At 43.4% G+C, this 24592-nt stretch overlaps 1 protein-coding gene across 3 annotated transcripts in view; it reads right to left on the bottom strand.

Moving 5' to 3' along the window:
- Nucleotides 1-24038, bottom strand: part of iqgap2 (IQ motif containing GTPase activating protein 2) — a 91161-nt gene extending 67123 nt beyond the window's left edge. For all 3 annotated transcript variants that reach the window (XM_036979941.2, XM_036979942.2, XM_090237711.1), the window contains exons 1-2: nt 23652-24038; nt 7102-7201 (exon numbers count right to left, since the gene is read on the bottom strand). In XM_036979941.2, the coding sequence (XP_036835836.2) occupies nt 7102-7201; nt 23652-23697 (146 nt within the window). In that variant the 5' untranslated portion in view covers nt 23698-24038. The remainder of the gene's footprint in view (nt 1-7101; nt 7202-23651) is intronic.
- Nucleotides 24039-24592: the final 554 nt, after the last annotated feature.

Below are 24592 nucleotides of genomic sequence, written 5' to 3'. Positions count from 1 at the left end.
ATGCAGGACATTTTTGGGACACATATTTAACCCCTTATTTTTGTTGGCACAAAACTACCTCCATACATCCATGTGGTTGTATGGGATACCTTCAGACACGTCCCGTGACACTTGGAGGTTACAGAGAAAATGAAGAACACCATCGTGTTCACGAGAGTCTCCCCTTTCCATAGAATAGGAAAGGATTTTTTTATTATGTTCCTTAGATTAAAGCATGGGTGCGTCAATAGACTTATAATTAGTGGCACGAAAAAGTATGTGAAACCTTTGGAATTACCTGGATTCCTGCATAAATTGGTCATCAAATTTGATCTGATCTGCATCTAAGCGTAAACTAATAACACAAATTGTATTTTTCTTGTCTGTATTGGATACATCATTTAAACATTCACAGTGTAAGTTGGAAAAACCTCTAGAACCACTAGGCTAATGACTTCTCCAAAAGCTAATTGGAGTCAGGAGTCAGCTAACCTGGAGTCCAATCAATGAGACGAAATTGGAGATGTTGGTTAGAGCTTCCTTGCCCTATAAAAAAAAACACGGACAAAATTTGAGTTTGCTATTCACAAGAAGCATTGCCTGATGTGAACCATGCCTTGAAGAAAAGAGACCTCGGAAGACCTAATAAAGAATTGTTGACTTGCGTAAAGCTGGAAACGGTTACAAAAATAGCTCTAAAAGTCTTGATGTTCATCAGTCAGTCCGGTAAGACCAATTGTCTATAAAAATTGAGAAAGTTCAGCATTTTTGCTACTCTCCCTAGGAGTGGCCATCCTGCAAGGATGACTGCAAGAGCACAGCGCAGAATGCTCAATGAAGTTAAGAAGAATCCTAGTGTCAGCTAAAGACTTACAGAAATCTCTGGAAGATGCTAACATCTCTGTTGACAAGTCTACGTTATGGTGTTCATGGGAGGACACCACGGAAGAAGCCACTGCTTCCCAAAAAACAACATTTCTGCACGTCTGAAGTTTGCAAAAGTGCACCTGGATATTCCACAGCACTACTGGCAAAATATTCTGTGGATAGATGAAACTACAGTTGAAAAAAATGCCCAGTACAACATCAAAACCTAATCCCAACTGTAAAGTATGGTGGAGGGAGCATCATGGTTTGGGGCTGCTTTGCTGCCTCAGGGCCTGGACAGCTTGCTATTGTTGACAGAAAAATTAATTCCCAAGTCTATCAAGACATTTTGCAGGAGAATGTAAGGTTATCTGTCCGCCAATTGAAGCTCAACAGAAGTTGGGTGATGCAACAGTACAACGACCCAAAACAGAAGTAAATCCACAGAATGGCTTCAACAGAAGAAAATATGCCTTCTGGAGTCCTGAGCTCAACCTGATTGAGATGCTGTGGCATGACCTCAATAGAGCAGTTCACACCAGAAATCCAAATATTGCTGAACTGAAACATGAAGATCAGATCAAATTTGATGACCAATTTATGCATCAGTCCAGGTATTTCCAAAGGGTTCACATACTTTCTTGCTACTGTAAACAGCTGCAAATTATCAAGATATCATGGTGTCACCAACAAAAACAGACCTATACAAAATGTAGCATATGGCATTCATTTTTCACACGCAAATAGCACTGTCGGGTAGTGCGCGAAGCATGCCATTTCATGGGAGCAGCATCTCTTTTTCAACTCGAAGCAATGAGCCCAATCATTCATGTATGACAACACAATCATAAACAGAGTAGACTATAGGATAATAAATCCTTAGTTTATGCCCAGGTAAAACAATTTAGCTAATCTATATTTCCAAGTCATATTTTTGAAGATCAAGGGTTATTAAATTAATTGGAATGTCTTAGTCTTGGAGTATTTGGTATTTGGAAATAGCCATGGGATGGTTTTTCCAATACAGTCAATAGTAAAAACTATTTCATTGAAGTTCTTAAAAAGTATCTACAAATATTCAATTTCTAAGTAAATACATGCAATCAACTTGTGAAATATGTTAGAAGATAAAGAAGATAGTGTTTATTTCACCGGTCACATAATTTTTCATTATGAAGCTTACCATTAGTAGCCAGTCACGTGGCGTTTGTTTACAAGCAGACAACGGGAGACCGGAGCTTTGAGAGTCACTCACTGTTGTGCAGCACGCGCCAAGTGATCTAGTTACAGTTATGGAATTCACAACTAAATATCTCATAACTACTAAATGCTCTGCAGTTGTGCATTCAGTTTACTAATTTAGTAGCTAGTTAGCCATCTAGCTAAGTGGTTAGCTTCTTCCAAAATCAAGCCTCGCTTGCCAGTAACAGCAGAGAATACCCTCCTGGATCAAGGGCCTTGCTGTCTAATACTAGTTTTGTGCATCCAGCCAACTGTGAGTAGCATTTTGGAGTTACTTGTATAATGTTAAGAACTGGGATGTCTGTCCTGAAAATACAGTGCCTTTGGAAAGTATTCAGACCACTTGACTCCTACACATTTTGTTGCGCTACAGCCTTATTATAAAATTGACTAAAAACACAATACCCCATAATGACAAAGCACATTTTTATTGCAAATACATTTAAAAAAAAAATGAAATATTACATTTACATAAGTATTTGACCCTTTACTCAGTACTTTGTTGAAGCACCTTTGGCAGCGATTACAGCCTCAAGTCTTCTTGGGTATGACGCTACAAGCTTGGCACATCTGTATTTGGGGAGTTTCTCCCATTCTTCTCTGCAGATCCTCTCAAGCTCTGTCTGGTTGGATGGGGAGTGTCACTGCACAGCTATTTTCAAGTCTCTCCAGAAATGTTAGATCAGGTTTAAGTCCGGTCTCTGGCTGGGCCACTCAGGGACATTCAGAGACTTGTCCCAAATCCACTAACGCGTTGTCCTGGCTGTGTGCTTAGGGTTGTTGTCTTGTTGGAAGGTGAACCGTCGCCCCAGTCTGAGGTCCTGAGAGCTCTGGAGCAAGTTTTCATCAAGGATCTCTGTACTATGTGCCGTTCATCTTTGCCTCAATCCTGACTAGTCTCCCAGTCCCTGCCGTTGAAAAACTTCCCCACAGCATAATGCTGCCACCACCATGCTTCCCGTAGGGATGGTGCCAGGTTTCCTCCGGACGTGACGCTTGGCATTCAGACCAAAGAGTTCAATCTTGGTTTCATCAGACCAGAGAATCTTGTGTCTCATGTCCTGAGAGTCTTTAGGTGCCTTTTGGCAAACTCAATCATTTAAGAATGGAGGCCACTGTGTTCTTGGGGACCTTCAATGCTGCAGACATTTGTTGTACCCTTCCCCAGATCTGTGCCTTGACACAATCCTGTCTCGGAGCTCTACGGACAACTCCGTCAACCTCATGGCTTGGTCTTTGCTCTGATATGCACTGTCAACTGTGGAACCTTATATAGGCAGGTGTGTGTCTTTTCAAATCATGTCCAATCAATTGAATTTACCACAGGTGTACTCCAATCACGTTGTAGAAACATCAGGGATGAGCATTGGAAATAGGATGCACCAGAACCTCAATTTCACCTCTCATAGCAAAAGGGTCTGAATACTTGTTTTCGCTTTGTCATTATAGGGTAGTGTGTGTAGATTGCTGAGGATTTGTATTTATTTAATCCATTTTAGAATAAGTCTAATTTAACAAAAAGTGGAAGAAGTCAAGTGGTGTCAAAACTTTCCGAAGGCACTGTAGTTTAGGTCAGAGACTGTATAAAATGTTTGCAATACGCTCGTTGACATTTAGTTAGCATTCTCTATGGGAGTTTACATGTACTTGTTAGCATGGCTAACCTACGATTTACAAAGGCTCAGTGGGATTTGAAAATAGCTCCCCTTGTGTTCAGTTCCGGTATTACCGAATATTCCAGTATGGCACAAGGTCAGTATAAAAAAGTATGACAATAAGGATATCGCCCAAGACTGGAATGACTAGTTTTTAATATTAAAAAAAAATAGCCTAATCGTATTATCTTTAGTAGAAAGCAATGGATTAGAAGAAGCATAACCAACCCAAAGTCAAATGTAACATCCAATTATTGCCAGCTATGTCAACTTTTAATATTGATTAATCTTGCAATAGATGTCGTTCAATTGGTAATATTAATTTGTGTCTTCTTCAAATACCTTTTTTAAAGGCAAGTTACACCACTTTTCAACCTAATTTTCATTATCTCCAGCACAATACCAGTGTCAACATAGTTGAAATGGGGGCATTTCTACATTTTGCATTAATTTAAAAGTTCTAGCCGATGACGTCATCAAAAGTGAAAATAGGGATTTTCAAACAATGACATTCTCGATGATGTGGGGAGCAAGAAAATACCCTTCCTCTGGCTAGAAACTTATTGCAGGTTTTGAAAACCACTGTTATTCCTACTCTGTGATGTCACAGAGAAGCATTCTTTAGGACCTTTCTCTTATCATAGAAACTTATAATTTTTCACATATGTAGACACTGGTATTGTGCTGGAGATAATGAATATGAGGTTGGAAAAGCTGCGATTCCCCTTTAAGGGGAAAGTAATCTAAAAGTTATGTTAATGATTACAATTTTGGAAAGGTAACCAGTAACTGTAACATTTAGAAAGTAGCCTACCCAACCCTGCCTGCTACTGTCTAGGTGCGTGGTGAGAGGGCTGTCTCTTCCAGGTTAACAGGACAGAGTAGTTTGTCAGACTCCATATTACACTTTGACAGAGACACAGATCCATGACACCAATAAAGTCACAAATGATACCACTACAGATATAGGATCTTAATTTGAGAAAGTTTGCTACAGCAGAAAAATAATCCTGCAGCAAAAGGAAATGTGAATTATTATATGGGTTATGAATGAACATTTTTGTAGGGGCTGATACTTTTTTTCATGAGGAAAAAAGTAGAAATTAAACTTCAGAAGCCTTTTTAAACCTTAAATACACACGTTTTACATTTCCTGCATTGCAGGAAAGTTCTCCAGCAACAGGCTGTTCAAATTAAGATACTACATATGCACCAATTCTCTGTTCTCTATCAAATCAAAGTCCACATTCTGCAGTCAAACTTGAATCCAAAATCCCACCAGGGGGCCAATGTAGTCATACCAGTGCACAGCGACCTCGACACATACACGTTAGAAGTGTTCAAACCACCCACTGGTTGGTGATATAACCATGGTACTGATATAGCAGCTTGGATTTTGGTATGATTATTCTGGGTTGCTTGCAGAGGTGTGGTAGGGAAGTCCTAAAAAAAAGCATGCCAGAACACGAGAGGGGACGCTTCCTGTTAGGTGCCTTCACACAGAGGACAGGAAGTGGTTCAGTATCAGATACACTCAAAGCTCTCAGGAAAAGTCAATGTTGTTTTTTCATCAACCAATATTGTATTACTGTATGTCATCAACCAACTGTATTAAGAATCCTTCACACTAATCTTTTTTTTAATATACACTACCGCTCAAAGGTTTGGGGTCACTTAGCAATGTCCTTGTTTTTTAAAGAATACCACATTTTTCATCCATTAAAATAACACCAAATTGATTAGAAATACAGTGTAGACTTGGTTAATGTTGTAAATTACTACTGTAGCTGGAAACTGATGATTTTTTATGGAATATCTACATAGGCCCATTATCAGCAACCATCACTCCTGTGTTCCAATGGCACGGTGTATTAGCTAATCCAAGTTTATCATTTTAAAAAGGCTAATTGCTGTAAACTGTTGTTCTGATTAAAGCAGCAATAAAACTGGCCTTCTTTAGACTAGTTGAGTATCTGGAGCATAAGCATTTGTGGGTTCGATTACAGGCTCAAATTGTCAAGAAACAAAGCACTTTCTTCTGAAACTCGTCAGTCTATTCTTGTTCTGAGAAACACCCTTCACAGAACAGCAAACTGGCCCTAACCAGAATAGAAAGAGTGGGAGGCCCCGGTGCACAACTGAGCAAGAGGACAAATACATTAGTGTCAAGTTTGAGAAACAGACCACTCACAAGTCCTCAACTGGCAGCTTCATTAAATAGTACCCGCAAAACACCAGTCTCAACGTTAACAGTGAAGAGGCGACTCCGGGATGCTGGCCTTCTAGGCAGTTGCAAAGAAAAAGCCACATCTCAGACTGGCCAATAAATAGAAAAGATTAAGATGGGCAAAATAACACAGACACTGGACAGAGGAAGATTGGAAAAATGTGTTATGGACAGACAAATCTAAGTTTGAGGTGTTCCGGTCACAAAGAAGAACATTTGTGAGACAGAATAAATGAAAATATGCTGGAGGAGTGCTTAACGCCATCTGTCAAGCACGGTGGAGGCAATGTGATGGTCTAGGGGTGCTTTGGTGGTAGTAAAGTTGGAGATTTGTACAGGGTAAAAGGGATCTTGAAGAAGAAAGGCTAATACTCCATTTTGCAACGCCATGCCATACCCTGTGGACGGCGCTTAAATTGGAGTCAATTTCCTCCTACAACAGGACAATAACCCAAAGCACAGCTCCCAATTATGCAATAACTATTTAGGGAAGAAGCAGTCAGCTGGTATTCTGTCTATAATGGAGTGGCCAGCAGTCACCGGATCTCAACCCTATTGAGAAGTGCCCATCATGGAAGCATGGGGTGAAATCTCTTCAGATTACCTCAACAAATTGACAACTATAATGCCAAAGGTCTGCAAGGCTGTAATTGCTGCAAATGGAGGATTATTTGACGAAAGCAAAAGTTTGAAGGACACAATTATTATTTCAACTAAAAATCATTATTTATAACCTTGTAAACATCTTGACTATATTTCCTACACACACTACAGTAGTGGCCCCATGTTGACATTGTGGGCTCTAAAGTGTGAATGAGATTACAATAGCTGTCCTCTTAAGCATCTCAAGCACGAACGTCAATTCTTCCTTTAGTCCAATGGGAACCAAGCTCTCTTAGATGTCAGTTAGTTTACCTGAATCCCCAGCAGAATCAGTAGTTATCAGCAGGAGTGCTAGTCTGTCTTTTGAGTCGTGTACTCAACTACTTATCACACACTCCAATGAGCTGCATTAGAGTCTGCTGTCATCTGAAGAGAGCAGACATGTACACCAAAAATCCACTCAATATATCACAATCTACTGCCCCTTCTCATGGCATGCCTCTCCTCCCACTACTCCTCCTCTCTTACCGTTTGGCCTCCTCCAGGTGACAGAGGTACTCGTAGGCGATGTTCTGTCGTCTCCTCTCGTCCATCTCCTCCGCCGAGATCCTCTCATCGTCCTGAATGGCTGCAGACAGAAACAAAACATGAACTAACTATTTACAGTTACAGCATGATGCACACGGGCAAGTGGGGAGAGGGAGAGGATTATCTGGTGTTTTACCTCATAAATGTTGGGTTTGACAAATAAAAAATCCGACAACATATGATCCTTTCTTTAAAAAAATTAAATAATCAAAAAACCTGCCTAGTAGTATGATACTTGGGACAGTGTTACCTCGCTTTATAACACAGTAATATTCCAAAGAGAGGTCTGCATTACTTGACCGTCTCCTCCTATTACTACAACCTCAGTATTCAGACAGAGCTGACATTAAATCACATGGTCTACTGGGTCTCTCTGAGAGCTGCATGTGAACAGAGGAGTTAGTAGGCAGCCTGAGAGCCACTTAAAACAGGCAGTCGGAGGAAGTCAGGGGAGCAAGTGATTCAGCTGAGTTGACATTTACCTGCCCACTAATGAGATCCCCTCCCCCTGATGCGCCTGAACTCTGCTTAATCCAATCAAATCCCTTTATTTCTGGCTGATTGGAACACACTGATTGGAACATGGCCTCTAGTTTTATCTTATCTTGATTATTGCCCAGTCATATGTTCAGGTGCTGCAAATAGGACCTAGAAAAACTGCAGCGGGCCCAGAACAGAGCGATACGTCTTGCTCTTCACTGAAATCAGAAGGCTAATATCTCTCTTGACTAAAAGCATTACTTCTTTCTCTAAGAAACATTATTGTTACGGTGCGTGAATGAGGACCCAAAAGCGAATTAACGTAAACAGAGCTTCTTTAATAACAAAACAAACGTAGGCTCAGATGGACCGGCAGATTCCGACAGGACAGGACAAGGTTGCAGCAAACATGACGATAGTCTGGTTCAGGCATGAATAACACAAACAAGAATCCGACAAAGACAGGAACAAAAACAGAGAGAGATATAGAGACCTAATCAGAGGGAAAAAGGGAACAGGTGGGAAAAGGGGTGAACGAGGTAGTTAGAGAAGACAAGGAACAGCTGGGGGAAAGAGGGGAAGAAAAGGTAACCTAATACGACCAGCAGAGGGAGACAGGGTGAAGAGAAAGAACAGGAACAGGACACAACATGACAATACATGACAGTACCCCCCCACTCACCGAGCGCCTCCTGGCGCACTCGAGGAGGAAACCTGGCGGCAACGGAGGAAATCCTCGATCAGCGCACGGTCCAGCACGTCCCGAGAGGGAACCCAACTCCTCTCCTCAGGACCGTACCCCTCCCAATCGACTAGGTACTGATGACCACGGCCCCGAGGACGCATGTCCAAAATCCTACGGACCCTGTAGATGGGTGCGCCCTCGACAAGGATGGGGGGGGGGGGGGAGACGAGCGGGGGCGCGAAGAACGGGCTTGATACAGGAGACATGGAAGACCGGGTGGACGCGACGAAGATATCGCGGAAGAAGAAGTCGAACTGCGACAGGATTAATGATCTGAGAAATACGGAACGGACCAATGAACCGCGGGGTCAACTTGCGAGAAGCGGTCTTAAGGGGAAGGTTCTGAGTGGAGAGCCAAACTCTCTGACCGCGACAATATCTAGGACTCTTAGTTCTACGCTTATTAGCAGCCCTCACAGTCTGCGCCCTATAACGGCAAAGTGCAGACCTGACCCTCTTCCAGGTGCGCTCGCAACGTTGGACAAAAGCCTGAGCGGAGGGGACGCTGGACTCGGCGAACTGAGATGAGAACAGCGGAGGCTGGTACCCGAGGCTACTCTGAAAAGGAGATAGCCCGGTCGCAGACGAAGGAAGCGAGTTGTGGGCGTATTCTGCCCAGGGGAGCTGTTCTGACCAAGACGCAGGGTTGCGAAAAGAAAGACTGCGTAAGATGCGACCAATAGTCTGATTGGCCCGTTCTGCTTGACCGTTAGACTGGGGGTGAAAGCCGGAAGAGAGACTGACGGAAGCCCCAATCAAACGGCAAAACTCCCTCCAAAATTGAGACGTGAATTGCGGACCTCTGTCCGAAACGACGTCTGACGGAAGGCCATGAATTCTGAAAACATTCTCGATGATGATTTGTGCCGTCTCTTTAGCAGAAGGAAGCTTAGCAAGGGGAATAAAATGAGCCACCTTAGAGAACCTGTCGACAACCGTAAGAATAACAGTCTTCCCCGCTGACGAAGGCAGTCCGGTGACAAAATCTAAGGCGATGTGAGACCACGGTCGAGAGGGAATGGGAAGCGGCCTGAGACGGCCGGCAGGAGGGGAGTTACCGGACTTAGTCTGCGCGCAGACCGAACAAGCAGCCACGAAGCGACGCGTGTCATGCTCCCGGGTGGGCCACCAAAAACGCTGGCGAATGGAAGCAAGCGTACCCCGAACGCCAGGGTGGCCGGCTAACTTGGCAGAGTGAGCCCACTGAAGAACGGCCAGACGAGTAGGAACGGGAACGAAAAGAAGGTTCCTAGGACAAGCGCGCGGCGACGGAGTTTGAGTGAGTGCTTGCTTTACCTGCCTCTCAATTCCCCAGACAGTCAACCCGACAACACGCCCCTCAGGGAGAATCCCCTCGGGGTCAGTGGAGGCTACTGAAGAACTGAAGAGACGAGATAAAGCATCAGGCTTGGTGTTCTTAGAGCCCGGACGATAAGAAATCACGAACTCGAAACGAGCGAAAAACAGCGCCCAGCGCGCCTGACGCGCATTAAGTCGTTTGGCAGAACGGATGTACTCAAGGTTCCTATGGTCAGTCCAAACGACAAAAGGAACGGTCGCCCCCTCCAACCACTGTCGCCATTCGCCTAGGGCTAAGCGGATGGCGAGCAGTTCGCGGTTTCCCACATCATAGTTACGTTCCGACGGCGACAGGCGATGAGAAAAATACGCGCAAGGGTGGACCTTGTCGTCAGAGAGGGAGCGCTGAGAAAGAATGGCTCCCACGCCCACCTCTGACGCGTCAACCTCGACAACGAACTGTCTAGTGACGTCAGGTGTAACAAGGATAGGTGCGGATGTAAAACGATTCTTGAGGAGATCAAAAGCTCCCTGGGCGGAAACGGACCACTTAAAGCACGTCTTGACAGAAGTAAGGGCTGTGAGAGGGGCTGCCACCTGACCGAAATTACGGATGAAACGACGATAGAAGTTCGCGAAGCCGAGAAAGCGCTGCAGCTCGACGCGTGACCTAGGGACGGGCCAATCAATGACAGCTTGGACCTTAGCGGGATCCATCTTAATGCCTTCAGCGGAAATAACAGAACCGAGAAATGTGACGGAGGAGGCATGAAAAGAGCACTTCTCAGCCTTCACAAAAAGACAATTCTCTAAAAGGCGCTGGAGGACACGTCGAACGTGCTGAACATGAATCTGGAGTGACGGTGAAGAAATCAGGATATCGTCAAGGTAAACGAAAACAAAGATGTTCAGCATGTCTCTCAGGACATCATTGACTAATGCCTGAAAGACAGCTGGAGCGTTAGCGAGGCCGAAAGGAAGAACCCGGTATTCAAAGTGCCCTAACGGAGTGTTAAACGCCGTCTTCCACTCGTCCCCCTCCCTGATGCGCACGAGATGGTAAGCGTTACGAAGGTCCAACTTAGTGAAAAACCTGGCTCCCTGCAGGATCTCGAAGGCTGAAGACATAAGAGGAAGCGGATAACGATTCTTCACTGTTATGTCATTCAGCCCTCGATAATCTATGCAGGGGCGCAGGGACCCGTCCTTCTTCTTAACAAAAAAAAAACCCCGCTCCGGCGGGAGAGGAGGAGGGGACTATGGTACCGGCGGCAAGAGCTACAGACAAATAATCTTCGAGAGCCTTACGTTCGGGAGCCGACAGAGAGTATAGTCTACCCCGGGGGGGAGTGGTTCCCGGAAGGAGATCAATACTACAATCATACGACCGGTGTGGAGGAAGAGAGGTGGCCCTGGACCGACTGAACACCGTGCGCAGATCGTGATATTCCTCCGGCACCCCTGTCAAATCACCAGGCTCCTCCTGTGAAGAAGAGACAGAGGAAACAGGAGGGATAGCAGACATTAAACATTTCACATGACAAGAGACGTTCCAGGAGAGGATAGAATTACTAGACCAATTAATGGAAGGATTATGACAAACTAGCCAGGGATGGCCCAAAACAACAGGTGTAAAAGGTGAACGAAAAATTAAAAAAGAAATGGTTTCGCTATGATTACCAGAAACAGTGAGGGTTAAAGGTAGCGTCTCACGCTGAATCCTGGGGAGAGGACTACCATCCAGGGCGAACAAGGCCGTGGACTCCCTTAACTGTCTGAGAGGAATGTCATGTTCCCGAGCCCAGGTCTCGTCCATAAAACAGCCCTCCGCCCCAGAGTCTATTAAGGCACTGCAGGAAGCTGACGAACCGGTCCAGCGTAGATGGACCGACAAGGTAGTGCAGGATCTTGAAGGAGAGACAGGAGTAGTAGCGCTCACCAGTAGCCCTCCGCTTACTGATGAGCTCTGGCTTTTACTGGACATGAAGTGACAAAATGACCAGCAGAACCGCAATAGAGACAGAGGTGATTCTCCGTTCCCTCTCCTTAGTCGAGATGCGGATACCTCCCAGCTGCATAGGCTCAGCACCCGAGCCGGCAGAGGAAGATGGTAGTGATGCGGAGAGGGGGGCAACGGAGAACGCGAGCTCCTTTCCACGAGCTCGGTGACGAAGATCAACCCGTCGCTCAATGCGAATAGCGAGTTCAATCAAGGAATCCACGCTGGAAGGAACCTCCCGGGAGAGAATCTCATCCTTTACCTCTGCGCGGAGACCCTCCAGAAAACGAGCGAGCAAAGCCGGCTCGTTCCAGCCACTGGAGGCAGCAAGAGTGCGAAACTCAATAGAGTAGTCTGTTATGGATCGATTACCTTGACATAGGGAAGACAGGACCCTGGAAGCCTCCTCCCCAAAAACAGATCGATCAAAAACCCGTATCATCTCCTCCTTAAAGTCCTGATACTGGTTAGTACACTCAGCCCTTGCCTCCCAGATTGCCGTGCCCCACTCACGAGCCCGTCCAATAAGGAGAGATATGACGTAGGCGACACGAGCAGTGCTCCTGGAGTAAGTGTTGGGCTGGAGAGAAAACACAATATCACACTGGGTGAGGAACGAGCGGCATTCAGTGGGCTCCCCAGAGTAACACGGCGGGTTATTGATTCTGGGCTCCGGAGATTCGAAAGCCCTGGAAGTGGCCGGTGGATCGAGGCGGAGATGGTGAACCTGTTCTGTGAGGTTGGAGACTTGGGTGGCCAGGGTCTCAACGGCATGTCGAGCAGCAGACAATTCCTGCTCGTGTCTGCCTAGCATCGCTCCCTGGATCTCGACAGCTGAGTGGAGAGGATCCGAAGTCGCTGGGTCCATTCTTGGTCGGATTCTTCTGTTACGGTGCGTGAATGAGGACCCAAAAGCGAATTAACGTAAACAGAGCTTCTTTAATAACAAAACAAACGTAGGCTCAGATGGACCGGCAGATTCCGACAGGACAGGACAAGGTTGCAGCAAACATGACGATAGTCTGGTTCAGGCATGAATAACACAAACAAGAATCCGACAAAGACAGGAACAAAAACAGAGAGAGATATAGAGACCTAATCAGAGGGAAAAAGGGAACAGGTGGGAAAAGGGGTGAACGAGGTAGTTAGAGAAGACAAGGAACAGCTGGGGGAAAGAGGGGAAGAAAAGGTAACCTAATACGACCAGCAGAGGGAGACAGGGTGAAGAGAAAGAACAGGAACAGGACACAACATGACAATACATGACAATTATTGAAAATTCTCAATTGTTTGCAGTCAACTTACACACAGCTCTGACACACACACTTATCCCACTAGGCATGTAATCAGGGGTCTTTTCAAAGTCCTCAAATCCTAGTGCTGACCGATTAGTGCTTTTTGAGGTCGGTTCGGTTTAGATTATTAAAAAATAATCACAATTTTCACAATAAAAATACACTATGCATTATGTGGGTTGAATGCTATAACACAGAATAAAACAATTAATGAAAGTACAATGATGGTAATGACTGGTTTTCACATATAAACCATCAGTTATTCAGAGTACTTTAATAAAATATTTCACTTGTGTATTACATTTGTTTTATTTGACTATAATTTTCACTCCAGGTCAACTCATTTCTATAGAGCTGCTGCCTATGCTGTCTGACAAATATCACAATTTTAGTAGTTCTTCAAAGTAAATAAGGCCTACCATTATGACTGCTGAATACCAATACCTGGCGAAGCAACTGCTCTCCATGTATTCCCTCTTGATCACGCATTCGTATCTCTTACGTAGCAGGCATAAAGGAAACAGACCGGATAAGTGGCCACGCAATGGATTATGGTCATTGTACTTTACACATTTTCTGCAACATTGGCCTGTTGGAAACTGCAACTCCCTACTACATCGCACAGTTCGGGCATGATCCAATTTATCTCTCGAGAAACTGCAGCGCAGCATTGAGCTCACAGAAAAAAACTGAACAAAATGCAACTCAAATAATTGAACCTTACTTGGTCAATTAGTTGTTTAAAAAGATGAAAAATAACCAACATTTTAGTTATGCAGAATAAATTCCAGAAAATACAGTATTATATAGAGCCACGATTGCACAGAACTCCCATCTCCCTTCCAAATGAACAGCAAACCTGGTTTAAAAAAACAAAGCAACACCTCACAGCAAAACAGAGTTTTGTACCGATATGTATGCAGTTATGTTCTTGAGCTGTTCTTGTCTATTAATGTTCTGTGTCAAATCAAATCGTATTGGTCACATCCACATGGTTAGCAGATGTCATTGCGAGTGTAGCGAAATGCTTTTGAGCTTCTAGTTCCCAAAAGTGCAGCAAAATCTAACATGTAATATAACAATTCCAACAACAACTACCTAATACCTACAGCAACAGGCTAGGAAGTTGTGGAACCCAGGATGAGTAGCTCCTAATCTTGCACAATAGATAATGGGGATCCTAATAAAATACCAAATACCATCCAGCTCCTGAGATTGGGCCTCATAACAGGGAGGATTGGACTGGTTGGCCCAAGTGGCAGTTACTGAGGCTGTACAGTACATGGAGAGTGTGAGGTGAGTATATACACATGTATTCTACATCTGATGAGTGCATGTCTATGCTGCAACTCAGTCTGTAGAATGCGTGTAGTGGGTGGACCATTATTAAAAGGGCTTAACTGGTTAAATCTGCAGACTGATTAGACCACAAAGTTACTGGGGCGACTGACTGAAAGTACCCTCAAGACTAGAGGTCGACCGATTAATCGGAATGGCCGATTAATTAGGGCCGATTTCAAGTTTTCATAACAATCGGTAATCTGCATTTTTGGACGCTGATTGTGGCCGATTTATTATTATTATTTTTTTTAACCTTTATTTAACTAGGCAAGTCAGTTAAGAACACATTCTTATTTTCAATGACGGCCTAGGAACAGTGGGTTAACTGCCTTGTTCAGGGGCAAAACGACAGAATTTTACCTTGTCAGCTCGGAGGATTCCATCTTGCAACCTTCCGGTTACTAGTCCAACGCTCTAACCACCTGCCTTACATTGCACTCCACAAGGAGCCTGCATGGCAGGCTGACTACCTGTTACGCGAGTGCAGCAAGAAGCCAAGGTAAGTTGCTAGCTAGCATTAAACATATCTTATAAAAAACAATCAACCTTAACATAATCACAAGTTAACTACACATGGTTGATGATATTACTAGTTTATCTAGCTTGTCCTGCGTTGCATATAATCAATGCGGTGCATGTTAATTTATCATTGAATCACAGCCTACTTCTCCAAACGGGTGATGATTTAACAAGCGCAGTCGCAAAAAAAAGCACTGTCGTTACACCAATGTGTACCTAACCATAAACATCAACGCCTTTCTTAAAATCAATATACAAGTATATATATATTTTTTATTTTAACTGGGGAAAATTGTGTCACTTCTCTTGCATTCTGTGCAAGCAGAGTCAGGGTACATGCAGCAGTTTGGGCTGCCTGGCTCTTTGCGAACTGTGTGAAGACCATTTCTTCCTAACAAAGACCGTAATTAATTTGCCAGAATTGTACATAATTATGACATAACATTGAAGGTTGTGCAATGTAACAGCAATATTTAGACTTAGGGATGCCACCCTAATTAAGTCTATGATTTCATCTATGATGATTTGATAGAGCAGTCTGACTGAGCAGTGGTAGGCAGCAGCAGGCTCGAAAGCATTTATTCAAACAGCACTTTCGTGCGTTTGCCAGCAGCTCGTCGCTGTGCTTCAAGCAGTGAGCTGTTTATGACTTCAAGCCTATCAACTCCTGAGATTAGGCTAATGTAACCGATGTGAAATGGCTAGCTAGTTGGCGGGGTGTGCGCTAATAGCGTTTCAATCGGTGACGTCACTCGCTCTGAGACCTTGAAGTAGTTGTCCCCCTTGCTCTGCAAGGGCTGCGGCATTTGTGGAGCAATGCAAAACGATGCTTTGAGGGTGGCTGTTGTTGTGTTCCAGGTTCGAGCCCAGGTAGGGGCGAGGAGAGGGACGGAAGCTATACTGTTACACTGGCAATACTAAAGTGCCTATAAGAACATTGAATAGTCAAAGGTATATAAAATACAAATGGTATAGAGAGAAATAGTTCTATAATTACTACAACCTAAAACTTCTTACCTGGAAATATTGAAGACTCATGTTAAAAGGAACCACCAGCTTTCATATGTTCTCATGTTCTGAGCAAGGAATTTAAATGTTAGCTTTTTTTACATGGCACATATTGCACTTTTACTTTCTTCTCCAACAGTTTGTTTTTCATTATTTAAACCAAATTGAACATGTTTCATTATTTATTTATTTCATTGATTTTATTGATGTATTATATTAAGTTAAATAAAATAAGTGTTCATTTAGTATTGTTGTAATTGACATTATTACAAATAAATACATACATTTAAAAAATAAATAAAATAAAAATATATATATATATATATATTTTTTTATTTTTTTTATTATTATTATTTTTATTTTTTATTTTTTTATTTATTTATTTTATTTTAAAATCGGCCGATTGATCGGTATCGGCTTTTTTTTTGGGTCCTCCAATAAATCGGTATCGGCGTTGAAAAATCATAAAATCGGTCGACCTCTACTCTGGCAGGCTCAGAGACAAGACAATTCAGCTGACTGAGTAGCCTAGGCTACATCTCTGCAAAGCCCATTCATTCAGAATAACGGAGTATACTGCTGACACTGCACACACACACGCACCTTGGTGAGCATTGCAAATTAGGCCTAGAACTCTTGTTAACAAATCCCAGCAGAAATCAGGCCTAATTGGTGCCCCTTTATTGGGCCATACCAGTGACATCTAGCCCTGTAGCTCTTGTAACCTACTCGCACTGGGGCAGGTGACAAAGACAAGCTCACCCAAAAACTACAACACACCTCATCATAGTCTTACTGAGGGGCAAATTGTGACGCAAGGGTCTGCTTGAAACATGACTTAATTGGACAAGCCATTGCACTTCTAGTTTAGGGGTGAATTAATAAAGGGTCTGTTCACCCTGAAATGATGATGCCAAAAAACAAAATATGTGGGGTCGGGTGGGGCGGATGGACAGACACATGAGAGGGTTGTGACACAGGACAGTACAGGGCAATGAACCCGGACATAAACTCAATTGAACAACTCTCATTTCAGAGACCTGAAAATAGCTGTGCAGCAGAGCTTTAGAGGATATGTAGAGAAGAAAGGGAGAAACTCTCCAAATACAGGTGTGTCAAGCTTGTAGCGTCATACCCCAAAACTTGAGGCTGTAATTGCTGCCAAAGGTGCAAAGGGTCTGAATACTTAAGTAAACATTATATTATTATTAGATTTTTTAACTGTTTTTGCTTTGTCATTATCGGGTATTGTGTGTAGATTGACGAGGGGGGAAAAAAACAATTGGCCTGAGTACCAGGCCATTAGGACCTGATGGTCATTAGCAAGTTAAGTACTACCAAAGCATGTCCAGAGTGCATAAGAGGAGATTACCGTGACTCAACGGTCACGTGGAATTTTACTGCAGTCATGACTTGGTGTGGCGGTAATACGGTCACCGCAACAGCCCTAGCTGAAACTCAGAGTTTCGCATTTCAGTACAATCTCCCTCAGTATTTTATGTCCACGTTTTCCAAAAACTAAAATGTCCCACCTCCAAATTAAGATTCAACGATGTCTGCAGAGTGAAAAAAATCTATTTTGGTTATTGAACTACAGCAAATGGGATAACATCCGGTAACAGAATTGTGGTAATATAATTTCATCACGGTCCCTGATCTGTATTACAAATAAATACATAAGAGAGAAATGAGAAAATATGTTAAAGATGTGGGTTTTCGGTAACGGAATTTCAAGGCACAAGGCAATGTTTACAGAAGGCCCAGGGTAAGATCTATGACCATAGGATCCATCAGCCTGAAGGCCACTGGGCCAGCTGTGTTATTGGAGGGGACCAGAGTGTTGGTAAACTCTCACCCCTGAGGCATTGGATCCCCAGGACATCCGTTACACACACTACATGGAAGGCCAGCCTGCCTGTTGACTGTGCTGGGCCATATTTAATCTGTCGCTTCCTTCATCCGTCAGAACACCAGTAGTAATGGAGGGAAGGGAGAATAAATACACACACACACTGGGATATTATTTCTGACGATATATCATATTGCTTTGACAATATCGCAATATTATTTTTGTCCTAGTTGGCTGTACCTGTACCAAAATAGTATTTCTCCTTCATAGCTTGCTCTCCATCTTCTTTTTAAATCGACAATTTGTTTTCAGCACTTTTATTCATTTTCTCATGGCTCCCCCTTGTCCCTCTGCAGCAGACATATGGTGAGCAATGTGAGGAACATCGAATTGCAATAAAATCACAGTATCTAATAGTCATACATATATCATTTTGAGTCGTGGGAATCGCCATACATATCGTATCGGCACCGAAGTATCGTGATATCATATTGTGAGGTCCCTGGCAATTCCCGTCCCTAAACACCACTCGACATGATTTATAGACTTGATGACTCATTCGAAAACATAATGTTAACTTTCACTGCTATGCGGATGACACACAGCTGTACATTTCAATGAAACATGGTGAAGCCCCAAAATTGCCCTTGTGTTTCAGACATAAGGAAGTGGATGGCTGCAAACTTTCTACTTTTAAACTCAGACAAAACAGAGATGCTTGTTCTAGGTCTCAAGAAACAGAGATCTTCTGTTGAATCTGACAATTAATCTTAATGGTTGTACAGTTGTCTCAAATAAAACTGTGAAGGACCTCGGCGTTACTCTGGACCCTGATCTCTCTTTTGAAGAACATATCAAGACCATTTCAAGGACAGCTTTTTTTCCATCTACGTAACAATGCAAAAATCAGAAACTTTCTGTCCAAAAATGATGCAGAAAAATTAATCCATGCTTTTGTCACTTCTAGGTTAGACTACTGCAATGCTCTACTTTCCGGCTACCCGGATAAAGCACTAAATAAACTTCAGTTAGTGCTAAATACGGCTGCTAGAATCCTAACTAGAACCAAAAAGATTGATCATATTACTCCAGTGCTAGCCTCCCTACACTGGCTTCCTGTCAAGGCAAGGGCTGATTTCAAGGTTTTACTGCTAACCTACAAAGCATTGCATGGGCTTGCTCCTACCTATCTCTCTGATTTGGTCCTGCCGTACATACCTACACGTCACAAGACGCAGGCCTCCTAATTGTCCCTAGAATTTCTAAGCAAACAGCTGGAGGCAGGGCTTTCTCCTATAGAGCTCCATTTTTATGGAACGGTCTGCCTACCCATGTCAGAAACGCAAACTCAGTCTCAACCTTTAAGTCTTTACTGAAGACTCATCTCTTCAGTGGGTCATATGATTGAGTGTAGTCTGGCCCAGGAGTGGGAAGGTGAACGGAAAGGCTCTGGAGCAACGAACCGCCCTTGCTGTCTCTGCCTGGCCGGTTCCCCTGTTTCCACTGGGATTCTCTGCCTCTAACCCTATTACAGGGGCTGAGTCACTGGCTTACTGGGGCTCTCTCATGCCGTCCCTGGAAGGGGTGCGTCACCTGAGTGGGTTGATTCACTGATGTGGTCATCCTGTCTGGGCTGGCGCCCACCTTGGGTTGTGCCATGGCGGAGATCTTTGTGGGCTATACTCAGCCTTGTCTCAGGATGGTAAGTTGGTGGTTGAAGATATCCCTCTAGTGGTGTGGGGGCTGTGCTTTGGCAAAGTGGGTGGGGTTATATCCTTCCTGTTTGGCCCTGTCCGGGGGTGTCCTCGGATGGGGCCACAGTGTCTCCTGACCCCTCCTGTCTCAGCCTCCAGTATTTATGCTGCAGTAGTTTATGTGTCGGGGGGCTAGTGTCAGTTTGTTATATCTGGAGTACTTCTCCTGTCCTAATCAGTGTCCTGTGTGAATCTAAGTGTGCGTTCTCTAATTCTCTCTTTCTTTCTCTCTCTCGGAGGACCTGAGCCCTAGGACCATGCCCCAGGACTACCTGACATGATAACTCCTTGCTGTCCCCAGTCCACCTGGCCGTGCTGCTGCTCCAGTTTCAACTGTTCTGCCTTATTATTATTCGACCATGCTGGTCATTTATGAACATTTGAACATCTTGGCCATGTTCTGTTATAATCTCCACCCGGCACAGCCAGAAGAAGACTGGCCACCCCACATAGCCTGGTTCCTCTCTAGGTTTCTTCCTAGGTTTTGGCCTTTCTAGGGAGTTTTTCCTAGCCACCGTGCTTCTACACCTGCATTGCTTGCTGTTTGGGGTTTTAGGCTGGGTTTCTGTACAGCACTTTGAGATATCAGCTGATGTACGAAGGGCTATATAAATACATTTGATTTGATTTCTTGTTAAGGTAATGTTTTTCTACCCTGAGGGAGTGACAAATCAAGACACACGAGGTGCTAAGGACCCATGCCATAGTATTACAAATACAGAGAAAGGGCTCCAGGTGTAGCCAAGAGAGACAGTACCACCTTGCTCTGGGGTGTGTAAGTCCAGTCATAGAGGGCCACAGTCATGCTAGTGTTAGTTTCTCTCCGCTCCTTAATTGATCAATTACGGTTTATTGATTGGCTAGAGACCCCATACACCTGCTTACCAAGGTCTTAAATCAGTCTCTGATTAAAAGGCCTTGACTCAAAAAAACAGCTTACCTTCCAAGACCAGAGGTGTGCATCACTAATCAGATAGGCTACATAATCAATTGTTCTCAAATAGGTTTGGTAGTCTAGACCGCACACTACATCTCACTACAAAACTCCATTCCACCAGGGCGCAGCAGCAACCATGTCCGAGTGCTTTACTGCAAAGCCTTGATAAGGACAGGTGATGCCAATTAAGGGGATCCTTAAAGGAAAATGGCATCCCTTGAGAGAGCGAGAACAAGATGTCAGGTGAAGTGCAGTATTATCATAAGGAGATGTATACTTAGAATACAGAGGAGGAATGGAGGCAAAAGTGAGGCATAGGATGTCAAAGAGTGAGGGAGGAAGAGGGTGAGCTTGAATTGGTTAAAAATTGTGGGGAAAAGGCAGAATGGTAGAAAGTATAAGCAGTCTGAACTGTATGCCAAATCGAAGACAGGAGGAGGCATGGAAGTGATTGAGGGAGAGGTATCGGAGGGGGTATGGTGTGGTGAAGTCCTCAGAGCCTGAAGCTTGCACTGAGGGTCAGGATGAAGAAAAGTCTGACGGTAGGAGTGACATTTTTTGAAAAAGTGGCAAACTCATTTGTGGTTTAGGGGGTGGGTGAAAACAGAGTTGGGTGCTGTGGAATTGGTGAAGGTAACCAGAAGTGGTCTGGTAATAATTTATTGATTTATTGTGTTTCTGCTGGTCAGAGGGAGCATGTGCTCCATTTTAAAAACAAATGGGGACAAGAGAGGAATTGTTGTGCTCTCAAAAAAAAAAAAGGTGCCATCGAAAGGAGTGATTACTGGGGTAGCGGTAAATGTGAAAGTTGACCAACTGAAGGGGAAGATTCCCGGTGTTTGTGATGCTAGTCGTTTGGTGCGACGCATACAGGGTGGTGTGAGTGGTGAAACAGAAGTCATTTTCTGTTCTTTAGAGTTTTGATGTTGAGTCTGCCCGATAAAGTGATGTTATAAATAAGTTATCCTGTATGAGCTTTTGTGCCAAATACATTACATTGTTACACGTGTCAAGCTTATGTGGCAGTACTGTGTAGGAGGGAGGTTCCTAGGTGTGAGAAGTCTGCAGAAGGGCATGAGACAAAGGAATGTGTAGCATTGGGGAAAGTCGTTATGAGTAATTGTAGGGGTGCCCATGGGGTTGGGGATCAGAAATGTCTGGTGCGAGAGAGGCAGGTTGAGGTTTCCAGAAGTTGTCATATGCTGAGAAAATGGGTCAAGGGGGAGGGATCCCGAGAGGAGTAGATCTGTACAGATGGATATGCCAACAAGCGATATATGCTTCAGTAAGATTTGATTTGTTTATAGTAATGGTTATTAACTGTACTGCAGGGATGAAATGTAAGTCGCAGAAAATTGAGGTTGTGGTGGCAGCTGCAAGGGTATTAGGGTGTACGAGTGTGTGGTTAGATGGTAGGGTATTTGTTTTATTTATATATTTATTTATTTATTATATATATATATATATTTCTTATTTTCAAGCAAAGTATAGGGGAGTTATCCCCCAGTCTAGTAGGTATATCAACATTTATTGGATGCCAACCGCTGTTAAACCTCATCGAAGATGATGATGATATGGGGATCGCCAGTCAGTGTCCCAGATTGCAAACCGTGAGGCTTTTGGTTTGTTTGGTGGCCATGAGGCCTTTCGTTTTGATTCTTTAGTTTAGGCATGCCTGTTAATAGTTTTCCTTTTTGTATATTTGTTTCCATCACCATCTGAACATAATAATCCGCTTGGGCTCGCTGACCCAAAGGAATCAATATAGAACCTAGACCCAAGACCCGATCCGGGACTCGAGCGGATCCGGATCCGGAATTCTAAATAAATGTCACGGGTCTGATATGATTGTCACGGGTGTGTGTAATCTTAACTGACTTGTCCAGAAGGACCCATACAGACCCGAATGAGACTGCTGCAGTAGAGAAAGAAAAATTTCATAATTGACCCTGCTGTTCTTTGTTTTTCACCAGAGTGGCGTGTATAGCTTGATGTTGGCCAAACACAAATCATCAAAGTGGCAGTAGGCAACAGTCATAGAGCCTCCGCGTGGGGCTTCCTCCTCCTAGTGTCACTCACTCACAGTAGCTTGCTGTGTGCAAGGCCCCTGCTAGAGCGTCACCTCTATACCTCGTGCTTTATCATCTCTGGTTAATAAAGTAACTTAAATTGACTTTGCTGCTGCTTCTCTCACTCGGATCGGGTTTGACCAGGTCTATACAAAACAAGTGTAGTTCTAGTGTCCGTTCCAAACGGTCTCAATATTTTTAAAATGTATTTATGAATACCTGAGTCAGATGGGAAAGCCCCAGGTCCATTTCGGAACAGGTCCTAGAGGCCTCTAAGGAGTAAGGACCACCTCTGCCCTTCCAATAATAAACTCATGTTGTGTTAATGACACATCCACTGCAAACAATACCTTCAACCTTTCCTGTTTGGACCCTTGGAGTCAGAGTTAATGTTAAAACAGAAAACAACCATGTCAGGCCAACAAACAGTTTGAGGCATTTCCACTATAGCTGACAATGCAGCTAAGCTATTCACTGGTTTGTCTCAGCGAAAAGACTATTGACCTGATTGAATCTCACACCATTGCACTTTGCCATTGCGCTCAGATCTGAGTGAGCATAGGCTGAAATGTTGTCAATAACACACAGGTCTAAAGTGACAAACAGGTAAACATGTTATTGTCGTTTGAAACCTTAGGAGATGTATTGACTGTTAAATTGCTGTAATACCCATGCAGAAGTCAGGTGTGGATTTAACAGTAATAGAAAAAAAGTTAATATTTAACCACTGCGAAAATGCCTTCTGTCTGAGGACCTGGACTGTCGAATACATTAATGTAAAGTTATATTTCACAACTGTAAGGCCTTAATGGCAAAGTTTAGTTGTTTGCGACGGGCAATTTGTCTGTCTGAGGGACATGGGTATGAGGTGCAGGACACAATTTGTCTGACAATAGCCAGATTGCATTCATTCAATACAAAAAATACACACTCCAAGTTCGATATCATCACAATGTGATAGGCTTCTGAAATCTTACACCTAAATGCGTAAGAGTCCAAGTTTAATTATATTTATTAAACTATAGTTCATACGGTGAACTGCTCGTCATCGAACTTCTTGCTGTGCATAAGCGCGTGTGGTTCGCCCTGCCAAAACAACTTTTACAAAACCACTCGTTTAATTTAAAAAACATGTAGGCTACAACAACAAAAAATGTCTATTGAATTTATTTTCAAATGGGTCACTTTTACTTACTTCCATAACGTGGCTTGTGTGAATTCGCTTTTTCTTCATAGTACATCCTGCCTCGGTTCCTTCGGTTATAAACTTAATGAATGTAGCCCAGTCAAACCAACGCTAGCTAGCAGCAAACCATAAACCGCACCTCGAGTTATAAGTTCAATATGAAACAAAAAAAAAAGCTAATTTGTAGTGGTGCCACTATCAATAGTAGCGGCTAAACAGTTTTCTAAAGTTCCTTTCCGTCGAAATGCACCGCATGCCTCCTATCACTCGCTCAGCAGAACTCCCATCGCGTTCACCCTTGATGGAATCATGTCAGAAAGAGCTTGTCATTCAATTTCCCTCTGGTCCAGTGCAAGTGTTCACAGTGGGTGCGCTCTGAACTGACCAGACCGCATTAATGCTTTAGCCGTCTCTAGCACCACCTGGTGGTTAATTTATCATGACATGATGTCCCTCTCTTGCTAGAATATGGGCGACAAAATAGCATCGGTGAAAAAAGTACATAATTGTCATATTTGAGTAAAAGTTAAGATACCTTAATAGAAAATGACCCCAGTAAAAGTGAGTCACCCATTAAAATTATACTTGTGTAAAAGTCAACAAGTATTTGGTTTTAAATATACTTACATATTAAAGGTAAAAGTAGATATATAAAATCATTTCAAATTCCTTATATTAAGCGAATCAGACAGCACGATTTTTTAAATATATTTTTTTATGGATAGCCTGGGGCTTAAGTGCGTGAATTAGACAATTGTCCTGTCCTGCTAAACCTTCAAAATGTAACAAGTACGTTTGTGTGTCAGGGAAATGTATGGCGTAGAAATTGCATGATTTTCTTTAGGAATGTAGTGGAGTAAAAGTAACAGTTGTCCAAAATATAAATTGTAAGTACAGATACCCCAAAAAACGACTTAAGTAGTACCTTAAAGTATTTTTACTTAAGTACT

This window comes from Oncorhynchus mykiss, chromosome 6 (assembly GCF_057628025.1).
Source record: "Oncorhynchus mykiss isolate SJ-2025 chromosome 6, ASM5762802v1, whole genome shotgun sequence".
In the NCBI taxonomy this organism is placed as follows: Eukaryota; Metazoa; Chordata; class Actinopteri; order Salmoniformes; family Salmonidae; genus Oncorhynchus; species Oncorhynchus mykiss.
This window is presented reverse-complemented; position numbering and strand designations above follow the sequence as displayed.